The 26,206-nt window shown below is 45.0% G+C and overlaps 1 protein-coding gene across 1 annotated transcript in view; it reads left to right on the top strand.

Annotated features, from left to right (window-relative positions):
- FBLN7 (fibulin 7) overlaps nt 1-26,206 on the top strand; it is a 710,294-nt gene that overhangs the window by 541,560 nt on the left and 142,528 nt on the right. Inside the window, exons 4-5 of the mRNA XM_069607833.1 lie at nt 10,005-10,130; nt 12,645-12,782. Coding sequence (XP_069463934.1) covers nt 10,005-10,130; nt 12,645-12,782 — 264 coding nt within the window. The remainder of the gene's footprint in view (nt 1-10,004; nt 10,131-12,644; nt 12,783-26,206) is intronic.

Genomic DNA, 26,206 nt, shown 5'->3' with positions numbered 1-26,206 from the left:
TCAAAAGTCAAATGAACCCCACAACCAGGAATGCCCACTATTCCCATTCTGAGGAACATTCTTCCTATGATTTAGTTTTTAAAGTGGAGGTCTTGAGATCCTTAGTACTATCTACCATGCATTACTGCAATGCGCTGTACTCTGGGGCCCAAAAAGCATGCAAAAGCCCCTGCGAGTACAGAACAGAGCAGCCTGTATGGTTCTTGGCTTCAAAAGAAACCATCACATTTCTTCAATCCTGAGTGACAGCTCTCCACTGGCTCGCCAGTGAACTGTGGATTCTATACAGAGTCCACCGAGCAATCTAGAACCTCAGACGCAGGTACTCCTCTGATGAGCGAAAATGTGCGAACCAACAAGCAAGCTAAAGTAGGCCAAGACACGACTAACATGTGTCCTCAAACCGAAAATGCATGCAAACCGGCCTTAACACTCTCATCTCCCTAGGATGTGAAATTTAGTGCATGCGAACTTGAGACTCAGTAAACACATCCACAGTTCAAGAAAGCGCTTAAAACAATCCTCTTCTAAAAAGCTTTTGACTGCAATCTGAATTCCAAAATGGAGCCTGTGCCTTAATGTCCCAAGGCCCTCTACAGCCCTAAGTGAAGTCAACAATGCCCAGGTCTTCAGCATGTACAGGCAATCTGCAAATGCTTAGGGCCACTGCAATTTAGGGACTGACCAGTCTAGCACTTATGTCTGTGATGATACCCATGAAGCCTTGACCGTGATTGATATCAGTAACCTTTGGCTCCTACCCCGCCCAGCTACCCCCCCACCCAACCCGCCCCACCCAACCCGCTTGCAACTGCTAGCTCCTGCTCTTTTTCTTGCCTGGCCTTCTGAGGCAGTTTCGTCTGCATGCAGAGTTGTATAAAACACCAAAATAAATGCAGCTGTTAATGATTATTTCTGTAGGTGCCATTTTCTGTCAGTTACAATGAGAGGTCACCGTTTGCAGATTTCCCGTGTAGGGAAATGTCCATATTTTGAAGTTGCCAATATTTCGGTTATCAAGTGATGCCGTGCGGTCATTTGGACAGAAACTCTTTATCCAAATACTGAGTGCTTTGATCAGGTTTAATATTTGGTTTTCTTCCACTATTTTGTAGATGTGCTAACCATGGTGATCCTTACATGGCCATTAGTCTGACGTGCAGACCGTGCCTTACAATCATGCCTTGCTTGTACACAAGAGGTTTAGTGCTAAGAGGCCTCTTTGTTGTTAATGTGCAAGTGTTCATATCAATCAATGGGCCTCATTACGACAATTGCGTAATGGGTTAACGGGTGCCGCTAATGGTGGCGCACCCGTTAATCCCATTCCTCAATATTACGAGGTCCCCTCGCGGGACCCGATGTGGACGTCTGGTTTTACCAGACATCCTTACCGGGTCCCGCAAGGGGACCAGGGAGCTAACAACGGGCCGGTCATAATCGTCCCGTTGTTAGCTCCCGCGCCCATTCCTATTGAGCCCTATGGGGGCTCCAATGGGAATGGGGAAGGTCCGGGCCCAGGTTCCAGAGGGAGGAGTGACCGGGCCCTCCAAACTCGGAATGGCCCGGTAATTCCCCATTCAGGGAACCCAGACCCAGACACGGTTTTGGTGGCAGCCATGCCCTTAATGTAATGAGGCCCAATGTGTGCACAATATCTGTAGTCTTGTCCTGTAGTAACTCTTTACACTTTAGTACACGTGGAAAGTTCGATGCAAGTAATATAGGCACACACAAGGAATCCATAAGTCTCTACCCAGAACCATGCGTGAGGTCTGATCTTGACAATGTTTAGTAATGCTGCAAAGTAACTTTTTTGGTCTCATAACTCTGTAACATTTTTCAACAGATACTTCTGTTTTGATTGTGTGCCTTATTTGAATTCTTTATTACTTGACAGCACATGAAATTATATATGTCCTTGCTCATAATAAAACTCGCAAACAGAATAGGTCCTTTTCAACCCTCCTTTAAACCGTTTTCAACTGTCAAACCCACTGACACCTCTTAGCCTGAACTTCCCGTAAAAGTTGAGATGTTCGCTATGGTCATTGCACATTTAGGCTCACTGAAGTCTTTCCTATATTTGTTCTTATCTGGCTCTATGTATTTGTATTTGATATTTTTCAGGGAATATTGTTTAATAAGAAACACTTACAGAGACCCTCACAGCAGAGACAGGGTAATCCCACAGGCTGGTGCCTAGCTATTTGAGCTGTTGTCTGGTGATGCTTGAAGATACACCAGGGACAAGTGACAAAGACTGTCAATGAGGTTGACAAAGAGGGATATTTACGGGGTGACGACACAAAATCTACAGCAAGGATGAGGCCGAGTTAAGGAGGTTGAATGTGTTTGGATGAGAAGAGTGAACCTTCAAGGTGTAGGAGACATAGTATGAGATGTTCCATGTGTGTGTGTGAATGTTTTTCATGTTTTTCATGTCCGGACATATGGCAGTTCAGTAGAGAGAGGAAAGGAGGAAAAGGGAGTGAAAGTTAAAGGGAACATATGTTTGGTATGGGATTTTGAGATTGAGAAGAACGAAAGGTGCAGAGGGGTCAGACCATGTTTGGATTTGCACACAAGTAGAAGAGGGATTGGCAGAACATAGAGATCCCAATAGTGTGGAGACAATGGGAAGAGGCGGGAGAGGACCAGGACAGAATGTAAAGAATATGATTGGTGTAATGAAGAACTGTGTCATGCTGGAACAGTAGTCGATCAAACTAATCGCAAGAGTGATGGTAAGAGTTTGGGTACAGTGGTAGGTAAGGTAAGGGTGGATTTTTATGATGTTTAGCAAATTGATGCTTAAAGCATCAACGTTCAAGGTGATCTAGTGGTTGAATTTTAGGTTGTTATTGAGGAACACCCCAAAGGTGTGAGCTTTGGGGCAGAAAGTGAGTTGGTCAAGGGGAAAGGATAGTAGCAAGAGGAGTAGGGATGGGAAATGTGGGTTGAGTGATACATGACTTCTGTCTTGGAGGAATACAGAATACAACTGCCAAATGCAAACCAGTGTTGGATAACTGAGATGCATTTGTAGATTTTAAGACAAAGGTTGCAGTGAGGGCAGCAAAAACAATGAAGAGTTCAGTGCCATCCATAAAAAGATGATCAGAGAATTCAAAAGGAGGAAATTAGTTTGAAATGTGTAGAGGGTACGTAGAAGTGGTCTCAAAATAGAACCTTTGGGGACTCCCACTAGAAAAGCGGCGGGATCTCAGGTTTTCATACTACAGTAGATGGTAAAGGATTGTTTATTCAGATAGGAAAGGATCCAGACAAGTACAGTGCCCTGAATACCATGGTTAGAGCGTGTCAGAAGGATAGAGGGATGGTCGACAGTGTCAAAGGTTGCAGAGAGGTGAAGAAGGATAAGGATGGATGAGGAGTTTGTTGGGGTGAGCAGATGTAAGAAAGTTGGAAACATAGGTTGGGTCTTTCAATGGAGTGACAGCTGAAGAAGTTGGATTGGAATGGTGTTTTTTGGTTTCAAGGTTAATGGTGATCCTGTTGAAGACTCCCGGCACAAAGATTTTTGAATGGAAGGAAGAAGGGAGAAGGTCTGATGGGTCAGCGCTGATGGAATCAGCATAAGGGTTCTTTAAAGATAAGTAAAACAGTGTCTAATTTGTAGCAGGCATGGAAGTGGCATCTGGATAGAAGGAGGTTGAAGAGATATGAGGAGATATGAAAGGAAGAACCAAGTTAGCAGTGAAAGTTCTTTGATATTTGTGGGGCAAAGGGTTCCACTGGGGCACAAGATGGGTTGGCTTTCCAGTTAATGAGAGACATCTAAAAGGGTGATGGTATTGTGAGGCCGTAATAGTTTGAAGGAGAGAGTACTGTTTGGCGGCGTGAGTATGGAGGGAGGAAATAAAGCTGGTGAAGTAGTGGGTCTTGACAATGTTCAAGGGCTTGTTGAGCAATTATATGGCCTCTAAGTATGTGTTGAGGAGTGATGGGGTGTGGGCTTACCACCATTTACAGAGGTGCTATTGCATGGCAGATTTTAGTGGGTGAATTTGAAGAGTGACTAAGGTTGGGGGCAACTTAAGAAAGGAGACACCTTTGCGTTCTCCCATTGAGCTATGGGCCCCTTTCCTCATACAGGGTTTTAATGGGTGCCTGGACATTAACTTTATCCCCACGAGCTGGAAAATTGGGATCATTGAACCTATTTATAAGAAGGGCATAAAAGCATCATCATCATCATCTTACCATCCAATCACATTGCCGGATGGAACATCAAAATGTTCTCTGGTGTCCTGTAGAGAAGACTTGAGGAGTGTGTTCTGAAGAGCATTGCTCTGGAGAGCAGTGTTCTATCTGACACTCAGCTGGCCTTCAGGCCTGGGATAGGAACCATACGCCAATGTGCTAACCTCTATCTGCTCCTTTCAAATACATCTTTATTATGGTGACCCTGGTCTACTGGCATTTATAGATCTTAGTTCAGCTTTTGATCACATTGACAGGGGTCTCCTATGGAGCATCCTTGATGATATGGGAGTTCCCGGGACCACATTTGAGAGGTCTAGAGTCCTTACACACCGATTCCATGGTTCATGTTCGTTGTCGAAACAGGGGTGAAATGAATAGTAGCATTATTGTGGGAAAGGAAGTTTGGCAGGGGTGCCTACTCGCACCTCTCCTTGTTAACCTTCATATCAACCACCTAGCCCCCTTCTTAGAGAGCCTTGATGCTGATGTACCATAGTGAGGGGACTGCACGTATTAAGATTTTTTTTAAACAATTTGTTATTATTTTTTATGTATACTGTTATACTTCGTACCAACATATGTACATGTCATACATTTCCAATTCTATATTCTAACAAAACAAATACATAAACTGTAACTTTGAATATTCCCATAACCACTCCCTATCCCCCCACCCTCAGGCCCCCCTCCCTCCATTACTGTCTGCTGCTTAGCAAGTACTTATGTGCTGCGTAGCGGTTATTAGCACTAAGCGACTCTTTGTTCAGGGAATCCTTCCGTATCACTTAAACGCCTTACATTGAACAGAGTTTGTAGCAAAGCTTCCTAACCTGTGATCTCTGCTGTGCCCTCCCCTCTGTCTCTCCCCATCACATTTCTCCAAACTGCTGATTATGCTCTGCTCCACCTGTGCATGTCTTTCCACCATTCTTCTACACTGGGGCCTTTTGGCGATTTCCACGCCATGGCAATCCTACGTTTGGCCAGGATACACACAAGATCTTTCAATTTGGTGACATGTTTCCGACCCTTCGGTTGAGGAAAGCGGCCCAGTAAGGAGGCACATCCAGTTCCACCCCCCATTTTGTAATCTATTTGACACTTCTAGTCAATATGCCCCTGCTACTGGAAAAGCCAAAACATATGTAGTAGCCCCGCGTCAGCTGTCTTACACCTGGGGCATCTCTGCTTGCTTGCCCCCGGAAACTGTGAGATACGGTTCAGTGTCATGTGTGCTCTATGTGTCACTAACAGCTGCATCAACTGTAATCTCACATTCCAGCACACCCTCTTGTGATATCCTAAGATCTCCCTCCATTGTGCTTCCGTAAAAACCACTCCTGTATCCGCCTCCTGTTTTTCATTTACTTCTAAAAGAGGGGCAGTGCCATTCCCCAACAAGAGACAATATATTTGGGATATGGCATGTCCACCATCCTTAATATCGTATAAGACATCTACTATTTCGTGGTTCGCCATTAACTCACTATATGCGGGCCACCGGCTTGTGATCTCTCGCTTCAGTATGTTATGTACCATGTATTGGCCTGGGTGTAAGCATGTCTGCTCTGTCAGCTCTACAAAGGGTATGTACACATTGCATGTAGCAAATCCCCTATAGTGGCCACCCCACAGGCTCCCCAGTACTCCCGGACTGCAGTCCTTGCATGCATCAAGCACAGTACCACTGATACCAAAGGAATCTCTGCTGAGATTGGATGGGACAGCCCCATCAATGTCATGGCTCTGTCCCACATCTTGACTCCCATGGATACCAGCTGGGACCTTCTTTCACGTCTAGGCTTCCCAAGCCACATTAATTCCTTCCGATAGTAATTCTGCATACTGGACAGCAGCATCCTTGTGTCTGGGTTGGGATCTTCTGCCAGCCAATCAACAACAAATTGCAGCTGCCCCGCTATATAGTATCGTTCAAAGCATGGGACCCTGATGCCACCCTCTCTATATGGCCAGCATAGCGTTGTCAGTGCTATCCTATTCCTCCCGCACTTCCATAGGAAACCTCTACAGATACTCTCAATGTTCCTGAAATAGGGTCTCTGTATATAAAATGGTACGTTTACAAAATAATGCAGCAGTCTCGTTAGTACTACCATTTTCAACAAAGCCGCTCTACCCGACTGCACATATTAAGTTATGCAGATGATGCAGCTCTCTTAGCAGGGACCCCTGGGTCTCTTCAAACTCTTGTTGAGGGCTATGGATGCTTCATTACCCATAGGTGACTTAAGGTAAATATTAATAAATGCTACGTAATGTGTTTTATGACCAAACGACCCCACAATCCATTCATCCTCCTGGATGGCAAAAAACTAAATGTATGCCTGCATTTTGAGTATCTAGGTATAACGTTTAACAGTCGCCTAACTTGGAAAGAAATGTGATTATCCATAGGCAAAAAATGAAACATCCCATAGGCAGCATTTTTAGATTTGCCAAGACTCTGTCACAATCTTCCAAAAGCCATAAGCTTACGGTATATAGCGGAAAGTGTGTGGTGACAGGAGTTAATGGTGGTGAACTATGAGACACTGGCAACTTGGACGTGCTACAAGCCTACCAGCTGAGGAGAATTCTTTTCTCGTCTGCCTTTTTGGTTTGGCTTCATCCACAGCATCATATATCACACACCTCGAAACTGGGCTCCCCCATATAATGGTCATGTGGCGGGTGGCGCGATATAAGAAACAAAGTGAAGTAACTTAACGTAACCGATACCTTGTTGCTGAAACGCATTCTGTTTTGGCTTTCCCTGTGGCTGGGTCATGGGGACAAACTACATTGTTGATAAAACATTTACTTTCATTGGGTACGCGTCATAAAATTGAGTGGTTGTTCTACATTAAAAAGCCACTCTGAACTGTGGGTTTGGAAGGTGGCTCAATCCATCCAGTCTGGCTGCAGTCCCTGCAACAGTGTTAAAAAGCAAGTTTGCGATGCTTTGGGGGTAGTAAGAGGGTAGATCTGAATCTCCTGAGGACCGAAGACAAGCCTCATTCCAAGTCCGGCGGTAACCGAGCCGGAAAAACCGGCAGGTTGCTGCCAGACTTTGAATGAATTACTGCCTCCGTGATTGCCAGAATCACTGGGGAATTACAACCCTGGTGACCCGGTAATTCCGGAGGCGGAATTCCATAAATCTCCATTCCCATGGAGTCCCGTAGTCTGGGTTTTGCCCACGTCACTCCACAGAAACTGCTTCGACTTCAGTGCTTAATTGTCTTTTTACTGCTCTCATCTCAAAACACTCTTCGGTACTTATTCTTCTTGACCTCTCGGCTACTTTTGACACGGTGGACCATTCCTTGCTTCTTGACTCAATTTCTTGACTCGGTTTTAGCGGTTCTGTTCTTTCCTGGTTCTCTTCCTATCTATCTAACCGCACAATTGCCGTATCCTGGGGCGGCAACACTTCTCCTCCTTTTCCTCTTGATCATGGAGTTCCTCAAGGGTCTGTTCTCGGTCCTTTTCTTTTTTCTTTATATACCTCTTTTCTTGCCCCTGTTATCTCTTCTTTTGGACTGTCGCATCACTTCTATGCAGATGACACTCAGCTCTTTCTTTCTTTTTTTGTCTTTCACACCTGACATCCATGCCACTCTCTCTTCCTGTCTTACTGCCATCGAATCATGGAGGACTTCTCATTTTCTTACCTTAAATACTGGAAAAACAGAAGTTCTTTTCTTTCCTGCTACTACTCTTCCTCCTCCTTCTCCAACTCCCTTCATTCTTTTTCCGACCTCTACCCTGTTGATCTCCCCTATTGCCCGTAATCTTGGTCTCTATCTTGACTCTAACTTCTCCTTTAGTCATCACATCTCACGTACCTCTTGCGCTTGTCGTTATCACCTCTTTAATAGTCGCAAAATTCATCCCTTTCTCACGTTTCATGCCACTAAGCTCTTGGTCTCTTCTCTAATTTTTTCGCAATGTTTCTACTCCTCTGTTCTACTCTTTGGCCTCCTTCGCTCTCGGCTAGCGCCACTCAAATCTGTTTATCATTCCTCTATCCGCTCGCTTTGCTTATTATCCTATCATGACTCTATCTCCTCTTCTCTTGACTCCCTTGAATGGCTTTGCTTTCACTCTCAAGTTGAAATTCTATTTCCTTTGTCTAGTATTTAAATCTTTATATGGCCTTGCACCTGATTATCTTGCCTCTCTTCTTTCATTTTACTCTCTGTATCGTCCTCTCTGCTCTGCTGAACTCTTCTTACTTACTTTTCCATGTGCCCCCTGTGCGCAATCTCGTTTTCGATCTTTTCAGCTGTTGGCCCCTCTCCACTGGAACCTTCTTCCATTATTCCTCCGATCCGTCACCTCTTACTCTATGTTTCGCTCCTCCCTAAAATGTTACCTACTACAGTCTCCTATCTGATTCCTATTGGCTAATTGTGAACATAATTGATTATACTGATTTTAATGTACTGTTGATGTTCTCTTTGTGAAGCGCTTTGGTAAAAAGCGTTAAATAGATATCAATAAAATACAAATACAACTTCGGTTTGTAGACATCGAGGCAAGGTGCGTTGATCCAAATTGATTGTCTGGGCAGTGTGATCTGGAATCTTCATTGATGGCTGGAACTTCCAGTTGGTAGTGGTATGTTTAGCATTCTAGATGTATTGTATTTTAATTGTAATTGGTTATTTATAACACGCTTAATACCCAGGGATTGAACCTGTGTTGCTCTGCGTTGTGTTGCTTCCAAGGAAAGCGCGTTGCCCCTGAGCTATCTTTCCAAAATTATACTCGTACATTTGCTTGCTTTGCAGCTTTGATGGCTGGTAGCTTCCCAAACTGTAATTAAACCATACGCACCCGTTCTATGGGCTGGAACTGGTGGTAATGTGTGGTATAGTATAAATAATCGTCTGAGGTGGAAAAAAAAATAATTAAAAAAACAAATGTCATACCAGGTGGGAGAAAAACATCAGATTTCTTGTGTGTCTCCTGTACATCATGTAAAATTCAAAATTACAAAGAGACGAAGGATGAGAACCAGTAAGAGTAAGAAATGAAAGGGAAACTGGCGAGTCATCCGCAAAAAAGTGGTGAGAAAAACTGAATGATGCGATAATGGACGAGAGTGGAATCGTATAGAGCAAAAAGAGAAGAGGGCTAACTATAGAGCCTAGAGGCACAACGAACCGTAAAGGAAGCGTGGGGAAGGTAGAGTTAGCCCAAGAAACAGAGTATGTGCCATCAGAATGGTATAAACAAAACCTTTCGAGACCAAATTCCAAAAACCCATGTGAGGGAGAGTAGAGAGAAGGTCCACAGTGTCAAAAGCTGCAGATAGGACGAGTAGAACGAGAAGAGTGCTTAGCATGGTGTGCTGAGAGCAAAGAGTTAGTAAGATAGAGAAGAGCTGTCTCTGTTCAGTGATGTGGAGGGAAACCAGATTGATGGGTAGGTAAGAGAGAAAAGCTTAACTAGACTGTGGGGATACAATTTTGATAATTAAATGAGCACATTTTTTACTGAATAATAAACTCAAAACCACAGCCAATGTGAATGTAAAGACTTTTATGTCATGCGTTATTTCCATGCTAAGGAAGCAGCGTGCTAAGAATACTCACAGAAATAAAAGAAGTTTCTTGTGATGGCTTTCTGCCATAGAAACATAGAAGGAACCTGAGTGGCATTGAAGAACCCTTATTTTGTGCAGTGGATTCCTAAAAAAACATACAATTTTTATTGCAATGAGGAGAAACCATGATGATGGATTTTCTGCAATCCCTTTCTTGTAGACATCAGTGAATGCAGCAGCCACCCGTGCCAAAATGGTGGAACGTGCATGGAAGGAACTAACCAATACAAATGCATGTGTCCACAGGAGTGGACTGGGAGCAACTGCCAGTATCAAACCCAAACAGGTAGATTATTCATTTATTTAATAAACTGTAATGACAAACAGTATCCACCCCAAAAGATGACATCCACCAGTTGTCGATAGTTGTGTGAGGGGGTTATGCACCTTTATGTTGAACATTAAAATGTGTTGGGGAGACAGCCTATGAAGTTGCCCTTTTCTAGGTGTTGTTTCTCCATACCAGATGAAAGTAGTATGGGTGTTCGGTTCTATGCACAAAATCACAGCGCTATCACCCGCATCCTTGCTACCCCCAGTGCCTCCCACTACTCCCATAGCTAAATTACATGTGGCTACTTACCTGTCGCCTCTGTGCTCCTGTATCTCATCCACGTCCCATCAGTGTACATTACCCTTCATGAAAATGGAAAAGGGACTTCTCCTAGAGCTCCATTTGCTATTTCTGCGGTGCCATTTTCTTTTTAGTTTTCCTCTCTGAAAAAAAAGCCTTGCACGCCTCACAGAATCACGTTTTCTCCAAAAATTATAGCATACAGCTGACTTTGTTGAAGGTCCAATCAAACTCAGGTGCCGGGCAGTCAATACGGTTTTTACCAAGAGTAGCACTGTTACCATCTTGATACGGCCCTCCGCCAGACCTCTTTGCCAGAAATATGAGTGTATCCTGGGGTTTCAATTATAATTCCTCCTCACAAATTTGGAGTCATTTATTGGTTGTGTGAGCGCATGCCTCCTACCTGGATTTGAATTGTTTGCTTCCCCCTATTTTGCCTGTGACTGTGCAGCAGAGCTGAAGATTCATTTGTCTGATGCTAGCAACCCTATCCAGGTCCAAAGTAAAACCACAACCTAGTAATTTCCTATATACAGAACCTTGTGGGTCAGACTAGACTGACGCGCACATGGATATTTCACCTCTGGTAAGATACAGTGGGCTATAACGTGGATGTAGACCATCCTGTATTGTTCGTTCTCAGTAGAGGGGCTCCTGCATCATGGCTAGTATCAAGCCTCTTTTATGTCCAAGATGGCAGGCTTTTAGTAGCAGCCCACTTTATAATTGATGATCATTTATATTGCATTCTTTAACACTTGACCTTGTTTCGAATCATTCCTATTTGATCATGGGCAGAGGATAAAATGTGCCTACACTTTTCAAATTATACCATGTGATTGCCAGAGTATCCACTGATCTACTGAATGACCACTTGCAATTCCTTCCAACGCTGTTAAGAAATCACTCTTGTAAGCAAAACAATCAGCAATTTTAATAAAGTGAGATAATCTCAAACAAGTCAACATCTGTCCCCAATCTGCTGGGAACTCTTTGCGCACTCGTTTTCTAAAACTAACATGAAACTGCCCAAAATGGCTCAGCTCAGAAGGTATGTTGACCATTCTGCTAGCATGCCGCTAAGCAAGGCCATTTTCTCAGAATGTTTTTTTTATAGAAAACCTCACCCGCAGACCTACGCTTGATTGGCCAATACACATCCCACACTAGAGACCCTTAACCCCAGCCAGTTTATGATAGCAAAACCCCTCTTAGTCCTTCCCATCACACACACATTCCTCATCCATGCCTTGCCTGGCTCTGTTCAACCCCAGCTCAGGTGCAGCAACATCTCTATCATCACAATTTGGCTCCTTATTTCAGCATCTTGATCTTCCCATTGCAGTCAATAGTGGCCTTCTCGTGTTACCCTGTTGGGATTGACCAATGATAATATTCCACCAGTTAGTGGGTTTCAACAAACATTATCATCAGCCAAGTGGTGAGGCAGCATTTGTCTCCACAGTGATACCAAAAAACAGATGTTACAGTGGTTGAGCTTCTTCATTGGTCCTCCCATCACTCTGCCCCTATGCTGCCCAGCCAGTGTGGCACATCAGTGCCAGGGAGTGACCAAATATCAAAGGATGTCGACACTGATAGATCTTATAAATCTGCCTTTTGAAACTTTGTTTTGGTTTAAAGAATAAAATGATAAATGCTAAGATAGCATGAAGGACAAGTCAGTGTGTAAGAATTTAGGTAGCAACAATGCCATTCGCCTGACACTTGAGTTATGGATCTCTGAGTGTATGTCACCTTTTCCCAAATGACTTTCTGTCCAGCTAACCAGTACCTCAACTACAGGCGCACCTTCCATATTGTACTGACTTGCTTATTGGAGCTGTGTTCTGTGTGTTGTCATTTAGAGCTTCTGATGGCCATGTGTGTTTCAATACATTTGCAATTGACAACTGGTTTGCTTTTGCCCTCAACAGACGCGCCAGGAAATTTTCTGTAAGTGCGCTTCTATTAGATGTTCAGTTAAATATAGGGTTTAAGCTTGTTATGTTATGTTAAAGGTTTTCGTACCGAGGTACAGCGCAACCAACACCAAAAAAAGCAACCTGGAGTTTGGTCAATTTATCTATTATTGTCCCGTTAATTAGTGGAGACTCCACTGCACACTCAAACGCAGCGCACCAAAGTGGGCTTGGAGGCAGCAAGTGACAACATGTTTAGTACCCGGGTGCCACTGTACTGTTATATTTTGTCTCTCTTCAGCACCACCTGAGTGGAGCGTTGCCAATGACCCAGCCTTCAGCCGCAAGCCACGCTGTGCCAAAATCGACAGGACTCAACACTGTAGCTGTGAGGCCGGCTTCCATATGAGCGGCACTGCTGACAACAGCATTTGCCAAGGTAGGTGATAGGCAGAGTCCAAAAACATTGTAGTGAATTTAGATCACCTGTCAAGATATCACACATTTCAAAAAGTCAAATGATGCCCTTTAACATTAAGACAATCCCCACAAAGCAAGCTCTCAAGGACTAACTGAACTTTGTGAACAGGGACATTCTACTTCCAATTCAAATTACCTTCTGAGATGATAATTAGTATATGATGCACATAAAAAAACGTATTTGTTGTTAAGTTGTATTATTACCCAACTCAATTGTACTCGTTTTACCAACTTTGGAAGAACAAATGGTTCAGTCAGCCCTAGTCAGATTTGAACCTGTATCCCACACGTACATGGACTAGCTTGCAGAACAATCTGACTGCTCTAGCCTGCAAAGCTATTTTCTGATGAACATTTATTTATTTATTTATTTATTTATTTATTTGAATTTATAAAGCGCCCAGCGGCCCTGGGGCATCGTGGCGCTGTTACAGAATATTCACTTAATACAAGATGGCAGATATGACAGAAGCAGTGATACGAAATATCAAGGATAATGACGATTGCCCATGCTAACTGCACTGGTCAGTCTTGATTCTATTAAAGACAAGGAGGCGAGCATTATGCTTATCTCTTTAATTTGCCACCAACATAGCAATTCAACTTTTAATAAACTTTTACAAAAATAAATGTTTCTTTGCTTCCATGAAAAAAGAAATCTTTAGTTTTAAAGTTTAGAGCTTTGTAGAGACTCCTCCCTGGTCTCCTACAAGTCCCATGAGCCTCCTGGTGCTCAGTAGTCCTTCCTCCACCAATCCGGAGTCTGACACCCCTATAAGGACTCTCCCCACTAGGTCCTTTCCTCTTTCTTTGCTCGCCGCAACAACTGAGTCTGTATAACTGTCCAACATCAACTTTCCCTTTGAGACAACTGGGGATGCAGTTTGCTATCCAAAAGGTCCAACGGGACAACTTCCATTAGAACCCGGCATCTTCATGCAGGCTTCTGTTTGTCTCCTACGAGAAACAGAGAAATAACAATGAGGGGGGGAATGCGATGTACAGATAACAGCTTTGGTACCAAATACTTTCAATAGCATAATAACTTCATCGCATTCATCTGGGTGGGATATAATGCTCGCCTCCTTGTCTTTAATAGAATCAAGACTGACCAGTGCAGTTAGCATGGGCAATCTTCATTCTATGACAAGACGGAGGCGAGCATTATGCTTGTTCAAAGCTCTGAACCACCCTACTAGCCATCTCTGAAACTGGCTTAAAATAGAAAGTCTTAAAGGTGGATTCTGAAGACCAATCTGCTGCTTTCATAATGTCTTGCAAGGACACACCTACGGAGAAAGCTCTAGAAGCCATGGCGCCTCTAACAGAATGTGCTCCAAATATCGTTAAATCTATGCCAGCCCACTGCATAACTTCCCTCACCCATCTAGCAATTGTCGCAGTAGCCACTGCCTGGTGAGGTTTCCTGCGCGCTATTAGTAATTGGGTAACGCCTTGCGGCCTAATCAGCATAGTCGCGGTCTCATAATCTTTAATGCATTTTGCTACACATAGTTTTGAGTTTTCGGGGAAATAAGGGTAGGAGATCACCCTGGAATCTGATTTAGTCCTTTGCACTATGGTAAAGGCTATACCTTCCGGATAAAAGATCTTTCTATCTATCTCCAAGGCTTTCACGTCTGAAACTCTCATGCATGCTGTTAGGCAGAGTAACATCACTAGCTTCCCAGAAAGCTGGGATCTGGACAGTTGGCAGTTTTCTGGCCAGCTAGAAAACAATCTGAGGACGTCACGGACGTCCCATAGAGAAAATACTTGGGCTCTGGCAGCCTCTTCATCTTGATTCCTCTCAAAAGCCTGTGGACTGCCGGGTGTTCACCCACTGGTGCTCCTTCCACTTTCGCATGTCCTGCAGATAACGTTGACCTATAGACTCCCAAGGTCATGTATGCGCACCCTTCGAGAAATTTGCCTGCTAAGAAATTTAGGACGTGTACTATAGGTGCAGAAACTGGATCCAACTGTAAGGTTGAGCACCATCTAGCCCAGGCATCCCATGCCGAACTATAGCTTCTAAAGGTGGAAGGCGCCCAGGAATCTCTGATACAGTCCGCAGCGATCTGCGAAATTCCTGGCAGTTCCCATCTCTCCCTGAAATTCGGCAGGCTATGAACTGCAGGGAGCCCGCCTCTATCAGAGGATGGCTCTGGCCGGTTGGGCTGAGGAGGAGATCCGGCCGATGAGGAATCTTCCTCGGGAAATCCGAGGAAAGTTCCATCGCTACTGGGAACCAAGGCTGAGATTTCCAAAGGGGAACCACTAGAACTAGCTCTGCCTGGTCTCTGCGAACCTTCGCTAGAAGTCTCGTGATCATTATGAAGGGTGGAAACGCGTAGTGCACTGCTCCCGCCCATGACTGGCGGAATGCATCTGTCCCTGCTGCCCGCGGGTCCATCCTCCAGCTGAAGTATTTGGCTGTCTGAGCATTCAGTCTGGATGCGAACAGATCTGTGTGTAATGGACCCCATAATTGATCTAACTTGAGGAAAACTTGGGGAAGCAGCTTCCAGTCGCTGGAATCTGTCAGGTACCTGGAATTCCAGTCTGCTACTTCGTTTTGGGCTCTTGGAAGATACTCCGCCGCTACTGCTATCTGGTGTTGAAGGCAGTAGTGCCAGAAATCTTTCGCTAGTTCCGCTAGCATTCTCGATCTGGTACCGCCTAGTTTGTTTATGTATCGTACTGTGGAGATGTTGTCCATCCTCAGCAGCACTGAAAATTTGACTCTGTCTTTGGTGAAAGACTGGACTACAAAGGAGCTTGCTAGAAGCTCGAGACAGTTTATGTGGAGCTGTTACTCGTTCTCTGACCATCTCCCTCCTGTTTCTAATTGCCCACACCTTGCTCCCCATCCGGCTCTGCTCGCGTCAGATTCTATAGTAATATCTGGAACGTCGCCGAAGATGGCTCGACCGTTCCAGGCTTCCATGTTTTGCAGCCACCAGTGAAGCTCTGAAATTGCCTCGCTGTCTAAGGTAACTAGCTGATGGTATCCTAAACCTCCTTGCAGGTGTTTGATCTTGAGTCTCTGGAGGGCTCTGTAATGTAGGGGCCCTGGGAAAATCGCTTGGATAGAAGCTGCTAGAAGTCCCACTATTCTGGCTAGATATCGTAGCGAGATGGTCTTTTTTGCTAGGACTGACTTGATCTCCTTCCTTATTGCTTTTACTTTCTGGTTCGGAAGTTCCAGAGTTGCTTTTACTGTGTCTATGGTGAAACCTAGGAATTCTACTCTTTGAAGTGGCTGCAATTGAGACTTGTCGAAGTTCACTAGAAACCCCAGGGAAGATAGTAAGGTGCAAACCCAACGAATATCGGTGATCAGGGCGTCCTTGCTCTGGTTCAGGATCAGGATATCGTCTAGATAAATTATGATCCGAATACCTCTTTCTCTTATGGCCGCTGCCACCGGCTTCATCAGTTTGGTGAAGGCCCATGGGGCTGAAGCGAGGCCGAAGGGAAGACATTTGAAACGCCACACCTCTTTGTTCCAGCGGAAACGAAGGTATCGGCGGTGGTCTTCTGCTATGGGCACTGTGAGGTATGTGTCTTTCAGATCCAGACGTGCTAACCAATCTCTCACGCGAAGAAGATCTCTGAGAAGATGGATTCCTTCCATCTTGAAGTGATTGTATTTTAACCATTCGTTTAGGCTCTTTAGGTTGATAACCGGGCGCACTTTTTCTTTTCTGTGCACGAGGAACATGTTGCTTATAAACCCTGGGGAAGACTGCAACTCGCGCTCTTTCGCATTTTTCTGGCAAAGCTTTACTAGCTCGTTCTGAAGAAGCGCTGCTTCTTGTGCTGTTAGGTGAATAGCTTGCGGCTCTTGAGCTTGAAAGGGGTCGCCTAGAAATTCTATGCGCAAACCTGCTACGACTTGTAAAACCCAAGCATCGCTGGACAATGCGTGCCAAGCGTTCAGAAATATCAGGGTCCTGCACCCCACTTGCATAATTGGTGTACTCACCGCCAGTGGCGCCTGCCTGCTTGAAGGCTCCTCTTTGTCTGCGACCTCTTGGGAACCTCGGCTGGGAGGGGAAGAAGGAATCTTGCTGTCTTCCCTCCCAATATTGTGCTCTGTTTCCTTGGGGTCTGCGATGATAGGAGTATCGACCGGATGCCCGACCCCTCTGGCGTCCGGTCCCAGCAAAAACTCGCCCGGGAAAAATTCTTTTCATGGAGTTCTGGGCCTTTTCGAGGGCTGAATAGGTTCCTAAAAATTGGGACATTTCTTTCGCGAACGCCTCGCCGAAGAGGAGGCCTTTCGCTCCTTGGCCCGGTTCGTAAGACGATAGGTCGCTTAGCTTTGAGTCGATCTTTAAGAGCACCCCTCTTCTCCTCTCTGACGAAAGGGCGCAGTTGGCATTCCCTAGGAAGCACATTGCCCTCTGTGCCCAGTTCGCTAGGACTAGAGGATCAATGGGGGAACCCGTGTCTTTGGCTTGCTCCGCCAGGTCCATAATTTTTGCCAATGGGCCTGCTAAATCAAGGACTTTATCTTGGCACCCTCGCCAGGCCCTGTCTACGCCTTTCCTGATATCTTTGGCAGACTTTGTCACAAAAGTAACCATCTTTGGGTCTAAATCTGGGGTTTCCGATAACTTATCTGGGAGATCTGGATGGGGGCATTCCGATCTCATGCGAGACCTTACTTCTCTGTCGAGCGGCTTGCGTATATGCTGTGCCATGTAAACCGCTACCTTTGGGGAAGGAACCCACTCCTTAGGTTTCGGATGCCTAATAGTATCCGGGTCGAACATATCGTTCGTGTCTTCCTCTTGATCCAGTATTACTTCATCTGCTGCTGTGTGCCCAGAGGGTTCATCATCCTCTTCTGCTTCGTCATCGGGCGAGTAGCCCTGGTCTATGTCCCCGAGAATATTCACCCCTGGGGTAGGGGGTCTGGGTTGGCAATCTGTTGATTTTGCCAGAAAGGCCTTCTTCAATCTTGCGACGGGATCGTCTGCCTTGTGGGGGTCTTGGTGTACCCTCCTTTCCTTGCTCGGGGGGGTCAAAGAGTCAGAGCTCTTCCGAGCCTTACACCCCTGTTCAACCCCTTTATGGGGGTGTCCAGTCGACGGGCCTTCGCCAGGGCTAAGCGCCCTCTTTTTATTGGGAGATTTCTGATCTTTTTGAAAAATCCATGCCTCCAGCATGTCTAATCTCTGGGCAATTGGTTGTATGCCCTCGGAAACAGCTACAGATAGGGAGTCCCCTAGTACTTTTTTAAAACTGAGTGACAGTTCTGTTTCCTGATGAGAGGGTTCTTCTTCCCACTCTTCCTCAGAATAATCAGGAGATGTGGAGTGCTCTCCATCCTGATAATGGGCCATAACTTCCTTGAGTCAGCAAAGCTAACGTACCTTACAGTCGACTGAATGAGGCCCACTAAATGAGGCAATTTAATGTGAAGGCCTTCTGGAGACACGTGCTGCTGTAAAGAACACATTTTTTTTATTTTTTTTATTTGCCTCTCAATGCAGACGCTCTCCGTATCAGGGATCCAGTCTAATTTCCCTTTTTTTTTTCTTTTTTTCGTAGAATAGCAGATAGGGCACAGATAACACGCAGCACTCCCTTCGCATACGCGATGAAAGGAAAAAGCTGGAAGGGATTGGGGAGCGGCGGGAAGGCTTACAACTTCCCGCTCCTTCAGGGTCCTAACGCACGTCTGCCGTGCGATGCCTTGAGGAGCGGGCCGGATGCCTAACGCGGGCGAGAGCGCCTGTGGCTCCGGCTCCGCTTCCTCAGCTCTCGAACTAACTGGAACGCGGATGACAACGCGGGTCAGCTGAACCGCATAAGAATGAACTGAAGCGGACGCGGAGCGCCGCTCGCTTACAAGGTAATAATCGAAGTTTACTTAAGTATAAATATCTACATTTATTTTTTTTAAATATGCGCTGCGCTCACGTTATATATAGATAACTTTCTTATTCATGAAAGGAAAATAAATCATTTATCTCCGTATGCTTGCAGCAAAAAGAAAGAGGAAAGGACCTAGTGGGGAGAGTCCTTATAGGGGTGTCAGACTCCGGATTGGTGGAGGAAGGACTACTGAGCACCAGGAGGCTCATGGGACTTGTAGGAGACCAGGGAGGAGTCTCTACAAAGCTCTAAACTTTAAAACTAAAGATTTCTTTTTTCATGGAAGCAAAGAAACATTTATTTTTGTAAAAGTTTATTAAAAGTTGAATTGCTATGTTGGTGGCAAATTAAAGAGATAAGCATAATGCTCGCCTCCATCTTGTCATAGAATACATTGGCATTAATGCATGTTAATGAGAGATGGTGTTCCATGGTTACAGAGGAACAGTGTAGGATACTATACATTTTGGGGGTGGTCTAGTTAAATAGCTTTATTTTTAGCACCTTTCTGAAAACTGTGAGGGATTCTTCGTTTCTTAAGCTGAGTGGAAGCGCGTTCCAGGCTTTTGGAGCTAGTACTTCAAAGCTGGTGCCCCCGCTTTGGCTCTGTTGAATGCTGGTACTGAGAGTAGGTGAGAGTATTGGTCACGTTTTGGTCTGTAGGCCGGAGCCCGATGTATTCTTTTGGCTAGGTATGTTGGGGCGGTCTGGGCGAGGCATTTGTGTGTGATCGTGAGAGCCTTGAATGTTATGCGTTCTTTGATAGGGAGCCAGTGGGCATCTTTTCTCGCCTGGGAGGTGTGCTCTCTCCTGGGGATGCTGAGGGCGGCTCTCAGGGCGCTGTTTTGTGCAATTTGCAATCTCTTAATGTTATTTGCTGAAGTGCCTAGGAGTAGGATGTTACGGTAATCAAGTTTTGCGCCAATTGTGGCTCTAGCGATGTTAAGACAGTTATTTGATGACAGGTGAGGTTTGACTGCGTTTATGATTTTTGTTGTAAGTGTAGCTGAAGATGAGATGGCGCTGACTTGCCTGTCCATTGATAAGGTGGAGTCCAGATATACACCAAGGGTTTTCACTGCAGTAGAGGCTGTGATAACAGTGTTCTCAATACTGAAGGAATTGTATTTGATGTCTAATTTTTTAGGGATTCTTTTGGGCCTACCAGTAGAATTTCAGTTTTTTCTCCATTTAGACAGAGGCCATTGGCTGCCATCCAGGCCTGGATGTGTGCGTATGCCTTCTGGATGGTGTTTAGGTCCTGTTCGTAGTTCCTTGTTAGGGGGAGAAGAATTTGTGATTCATCGGCATAGTTAGTAAAAGCAATGCCGAATTCTTCTAGGTCGCTGAACAGGGGAAGGGTGAAAAGATTGTAGAGAGTAGGGGAGATACATGAGCCTTGTGGCACTCTGCACTCAATGGGGGAAGGGGAGGCCGAGGCCTGGTCGGAGAAACCCTCATAGCTCGGCCCTCCAGGACGGAGGTGATCCTGGCGGTAGCTTCTTGGGAGAAGTGAGCCGTGTCAGTGAGATGTTTACACAGGATCTTGCGGTCAACCATATCAAAGGCCGCCGAGAGATCCAAGAATAGGAGGAGTGAGGATTTGCTTTTGTCCATGGCTTCAGGTAATTGGTTCTTGAGGTCTAGTAGGGCTGATTCTGTGACGTGACGAGGGTGGAAGCCAGATTGTCTTTTGCATAGGATGTTGTGTGTTTCCAGGTAGGATTGAATTTGTAAGTAGGCGGCCTTGTCCAGAATTTTAAGCAGGAATGGCACAGTGGTAATTGGGCGGTAGTTGTTAGGGGAGTCAGGGTCGAGTGTGGGTTTCTTTAATAGTGGCCGAAACCAAGCTTTCTTAAGGGCGAGCGGGACAGTGCTGTTGGCAAAGGAGGCATTGATGAAGCTAGTGACAAATGGGGCCTGGGCTGTTGCATATTCTTTGACTAGGTTGGCTGGCCATGTGTCCCCTTTACATAGCGATGGTTTGGTGCGCTTCATGATCAATAGGACTTCCGGGATGGTAACTTCCCTGAATTCAAAGGGTGTGGGTCTGTTTAGGTCATGTGGAGAGTCTGCGACTGGCGTGGTGGCCGAGGGCTTAGGTGTGTGTGGATTGGCTTTGGGCAGTTTGCCAAATTGAGTCTTAATTTTGTTCTGGAGTATTTTTATTTTGTTTAACATGGCGTGTTGAATGTTGTTACACCAGGTTTCGTTTTTCTCTGTAGTTTGTGTGGAGGTTGGGGGGATAGTCAGCTCATTATAGATGGCAAATAACTCTTTGGATTGGGAGTTAGCCTTCTCAATTCTGGAGTTGTAAGTGGCGGCTTTGGCTTTAGAGATGGCCTGCTTGTACTGTTTAGCTACTGTAAGGTAGGTCTCCTTTGTGGTAGAGAAAGGGTTTGTTTGCCATGCGGTTAGTGCTGCTCTTTTAATGGTTCGGGCATCCAGGGGTTCTTGTGTGAACCAGGAGTTGGCATGAAGTATATTCTTGGCTTTTTTCTTTTCAAGTGGGGCTATAGCATCTAGTACCTCTTTGACAGTGGCATTGTAGATCTCTACTAGCTCTGTGGGGTTGTATATATATATATACATATATATATATATATATATATTTTTTTTTTTCGTACACTTTCTTTTTTTTAGTGTTAATGCCATTCTTTTTGGGCTATACCTTTTGGTAACAACGTGGCGGCCCGAGGTATGTGAGTACAGTACTGGTAGAGGGTGGACCATTACCAGGATGGAGCAACCTGCTCAGAAGGGCATTAACACTAATGGTACACGTAGGGGGTGTAAAAAAGGATGCTAAATTAAGAAAACAGCGAAAAGACAAAAGAGTTTATGGTACATACGAGCTGAAAGTTTAGTGCTGCGTCGGTAGCGCAGCCAAATGGGGAAACAGCGATATAGGATGTAATGTCATGCTACTTGGGAGAGGAGGGGCGGCCAAGGGTAGAAGTGGGTGTCCTTCCTCTCAATGCACATCGCGAGGAAGGGAGTGGTGTGGGGGTCTAAAATGGAGCTGATGAGGAGTATCTGGGGCTTAAGGGGAATTATGATGTCAAATGTCATGTCATCAGTGTTGTCATCTGTGATGTGATTGCTTTGTTCTAGTTTCTAGTGGTGCCATTGATGATGTAGTAAGTGATGTCATATGTGGTGATATGTGGTATCACCAGTGATGCCGTTTTTGATGTCATCAGTGTCCTTATGGGCTGTACAAAGGGATGCTCCTAGTTAAGGTTGCATTGCTTCCAACACTTGCTGAATTTCAGAGGGTTTAGTTATTAAATGGCACCTTACCATTACTTCAACTAAAGATGTGTTACTGAATGTCAAGGGTTTTGTTGAGCTAAACATATTCAACTTAATTGGACCTCATTACAAGTGTGGCGGTTCTGAAATACGTGTGCCGGGAGCAACATACCGGCACCCATTCCATTATGCCCGGGAGGTCTGAGCTGCCAGACACAACGGTCCTGGTAGGCAGACTTGTCACAGAATCACTGGCACCGTTACCAATGGTGCCGGTGCTTCCGTCTCCAGGGCTCCACAGGAATGGGGAACAACATTTTCCAGCACCCGACTTCCCTATCTGCCGGAACTTGTAATTTTGCGGTGGTACCGGGATATCAGGCAAACTCCTCCCCCCCGGTAGCACTGGCGGGTTACCGCCGGACTCATAATGAGGCCCATTGTCTCTTAACTAAAACACTGATTTTCAAGGGTTTTATTAAGCTACATCAGCCACCATTTGAAATGCTGAAGGTTTTTCTTCTGATATCATGACTGATGTCATATGTACTGTTATCAATGTGTGTTCTTAAGCTACGCACCATGTGTTTTTCAGCCATAGGGGGTCTATGGACCACTGGCCATAGACCATTTGTCCGTGAGCCTTTTTTCCACCCAACAAGAAAGATTAACAGGGACATGGAGGAGGAAGAGGATGGGGACTGGGATGAGGAAGCAGCACTATGATGAGGCAGCGGCATTGTGGCAAAAGGGAGTGTTTGTGACATGGAAGATGGGCTGTGCTAAGGAAGAAGCAGTGGGGGAAGGAAGAGGGACTATGGTGAGGAATACGGAATGTAATGAGGAAGAGGGACTGTGATGAGGATGAGTGACTGTGATGTTGAAGAGGGGCTGCAGTAAAGAAGAGGAAGAGGGAATGCGATGAGGAAGAGGGACTTTAGTGTGTAGGAGGAAAAGGAACTGTTTTGAAGAGGAGAGACTAAAATGAGGAACAAGAACTGCGACGAGGAAGAAGAAGAGGGACTGTAATGAGGGGGAAGGACTGTCAAGAGGATGAGGGAATGGGATGTGGAAGACAGACTGTGATAAGGAAGAGGTAGAGGGACTGTGATGATGAAAAGGAAGGGGGACTTTGACAGTGAAGGGGACTGTGATTAGGGAAAGAGACAGAGACCAGGAAGATGGACTGAGGCCTGGAATAGGAACGGGCACTGTGATGAAGAAGAGGAATTGTGACAAGGAAGATGGAATATATATATTACATAATATTTAATGTTATATTTCTCTGTAGTATATTATTTATGTTCTTCTTATGAAATATAAGTGTTCATCTATATTTAATATACACATTACATATCATATAAATAATAATATGTAATGATACAATATATATGGAAATGTATATGTACATAACAAACATACAAGAAACCCAGTATGTGTGGGATTTAACAAGTCATCCTCTTAACAACTGGGAATAATACATTTAATGCTGTGGTAACGCTATTACCGCCGCATTTAATGGCTTGCCCAGTCTCGGGTTTGGGCCTCCCAGGACGCATTCACCTCCAGGTCTGAACTGGAGGTGAATGCACCGGCGGAGCAGGCATTGACGGTGCTATTAGCACCCCAGGCGCATTGGTTCGAATGGACCCATTGGGAAATGGGGAATCACAGCTATGCTGCTACTCCTGATCTGGCGCAAATTGCGCCGGACTGAGTAGTGGTGACGCTAATTGCGATGGCAGTATCCTGGTGCAATTACTGCTGGGATACTGCCAACCTCATGATGAGGCCCAGAGACTGTTATGCCCAACAGTCCGAAAGTACAATCACAATGATAAAAAAATGTTGATGAGCAGACCTGCTATCTGTCCCCTACTTTCCCTTACTGTTTGCCTAAGAGAAGGTGCTGCTGTACGTCGGTTTTTTGGTAACCTAAGGAATTCTATGGCCCTCCCCGGACAAGACGGCAATTACAATTATACGAGGTGCCGTTGTCTGCGCCCTTGTCCTTGTCCAACATGGCTATAAAGGAAGGAAATGTAGTACCCTTTCTGCCGCAGAGTGCGGCACAGAGTCAGCCGAAACATGGACACACGATTCTGAGGTGGGTGTGAGTGTGGAGATCTCTCTAAAGCCTTAAAATCTAAGAGGTCACCATTAAGGTCTTCCTGGACCCCTTATGGTTACACACCCCATTGGTGTCAACTGCTTTAAAAAATTGGCCGAAGTGGCGGTCAATGACCAGGACAGTTTAAAAACATTGACTGTAATAAATATACATGAACTGACTGATGCAGAAACCCTAGAAAGTGAGCCTGTGGCTTTAAATGAGGTGGTGACACTGACTGAATCAGAGACCCCAGAGAGGATGGCAGCTGGTATCATAGTGTGTTCATCGCAACTGGCTGGTCATGAGTCTCTTAACTCCCAGGTGTGAACTTTAAACAGCATACAAAGGTTTTGAAAAACCAGGGTAAACTACAGCCTGAAGCGCTACTCTCTACTGCGGGATGAGGGGTACCCGTTAAATTTGGCAGCACTTCTAACTAGAGACATTGCTAATATCAAGGAGAAGCTTGAGCATCAAAAGAGGTCAGAGGGTCGAATCAACGCCACCCCTTACACTTCCCAGCTGACCACTCAATCGAAAGATTCTAGCAGTGTACAAAGTTTGTCGTTTGTTTTTGAGGTCGGAAAGTCTGACGGTCGCTGATGCTGTGCGGCCGCTGACTGTTCGCAACAATACAGAACCCTACGCAGAAAACTCAAGATGCCAATTATTACCACAATGTATGGATGGAACACAGGTGGCCTCGTCATCCATCTCTTCTTCGTCTTTCAACAACTCTGCATTTTCACTGCATTTTAACCCTCAGGAGCCCAGCTGTATCAACTCGGCAGCATTCCAAACCCAATGCAATGTTATGTCAGCCTCGACAATTTCTTTATCTAAAATTATATGAAAGAACAAATGAAAATGTCAAGGAACTACCAACTCTTCTGGCCATGATCCATTCTAAAATAATATACCTAAAATCTTCTATCACCTTGCTACAAAATAGATTGGACCATGAACCTGAGAGATCTGCCCGGCTTCAAAAGAAAGTTTGCGATTTATTAGACAGTGAAGGAATTGACAAAAAGATTTGGATAAAAGAAGCTTGTAAACCTGGCATAACTGTTTCAAGTCCACAGTAGCTTTTTGGTGTGAATTGCAAGTCTCATAAACCTGTTGGGTTGGATTCTTCAGCTCGTCCCAAGGTCTTCAATCCTCAAGGGTTAACAAATATAACCTCTCCAATTGCATCACCAGAGAAAGTTCAGCAAAGTGTGGATGAGGTCCGATTTGTTGATCTAAGTAAGTCTCCTGCGCACCCTGTGAGGATCTTGGCGTTAACGACTCATAGGTCGTAGCATTGGAATCCAAGGAACCACCACTGCGGCCAGCATCTGCTGATGTCGCCTCAGAGCCTCAAGAATCTCCTGATAATGCTTATCTGATATTCCAAAAAAGAAGGGAAAAAAAGCAGCTTTATGAAAATTTGTAAATCCCTGACCCAAAATAAGGAACCGAAAAACATGCTGTTAGTAAGGCATGGCAAATCAAATGACACCATGAAATTCCTGCGTAATTTGGCGATGCCTCTGCCGTTGCTGCAGCCGATTACTTATAAAAAGTCTCAATCTTTGGTTAGATCGGCTGAGTTGGATTGCCCTCAACTCGCAAAAAAGTGCAGTAGAAGTAATAAGGCATGATCCGGACCATGGGACTGATGACGTGGAGTTACTGAACTTCTCCACTTAGACTGTTGAAGAACTCACAAGAAAGGGTGAAGGAGACCGAAGCACAAATCCAGAACTCATTGCTGAGAAGTAAATGTGCCCTTTTCAACTTTGGCCTAAAGTAGTTTAATGGCTGAACAAACATTCAGGTGGGATAATTCGGGGCCGAACATAAAAGGTAGACCTCAGATTGAAGGTAGGATACTTAAGGACGTGAGCACTTACTCTTAGAATTCTTATTATCTACCGAGGATGGTTTATTCTGAACCATTCAAATGTACTAAGATGATTCCATCGTATTCCAGTGCTGGGTCCGATAGACACAGAGGACATAAAAAAGTGGAGTTTCTTAACGAATCACTGATGGACTGGGTTGTTCTTCCTTTGAACTCAACTTTGGCTAAGACCCTACTTTTGGAATCATCTGCTTTGCTCCTGCCTTTGGGATTT

Source organism: Ambystoma mexicanum, chromosome 4q, assembly GCF_040938575.1.
Source record: "Ambystoma mexicanum isolate Mex_15411 chromosome 4q, UKY_AmexF1_1, whole genome shotgun sequence".
Classification (NCBI taxonomy): Eukaryota; Metazoa; Chordata; class Amphibia; order Caudata; family Ambystomatidae; genus Ambystoma; species Ambystoma mexicanum.
This window is presented reverse-complemented; position numbering and strand designations above follow the sequence as displayed.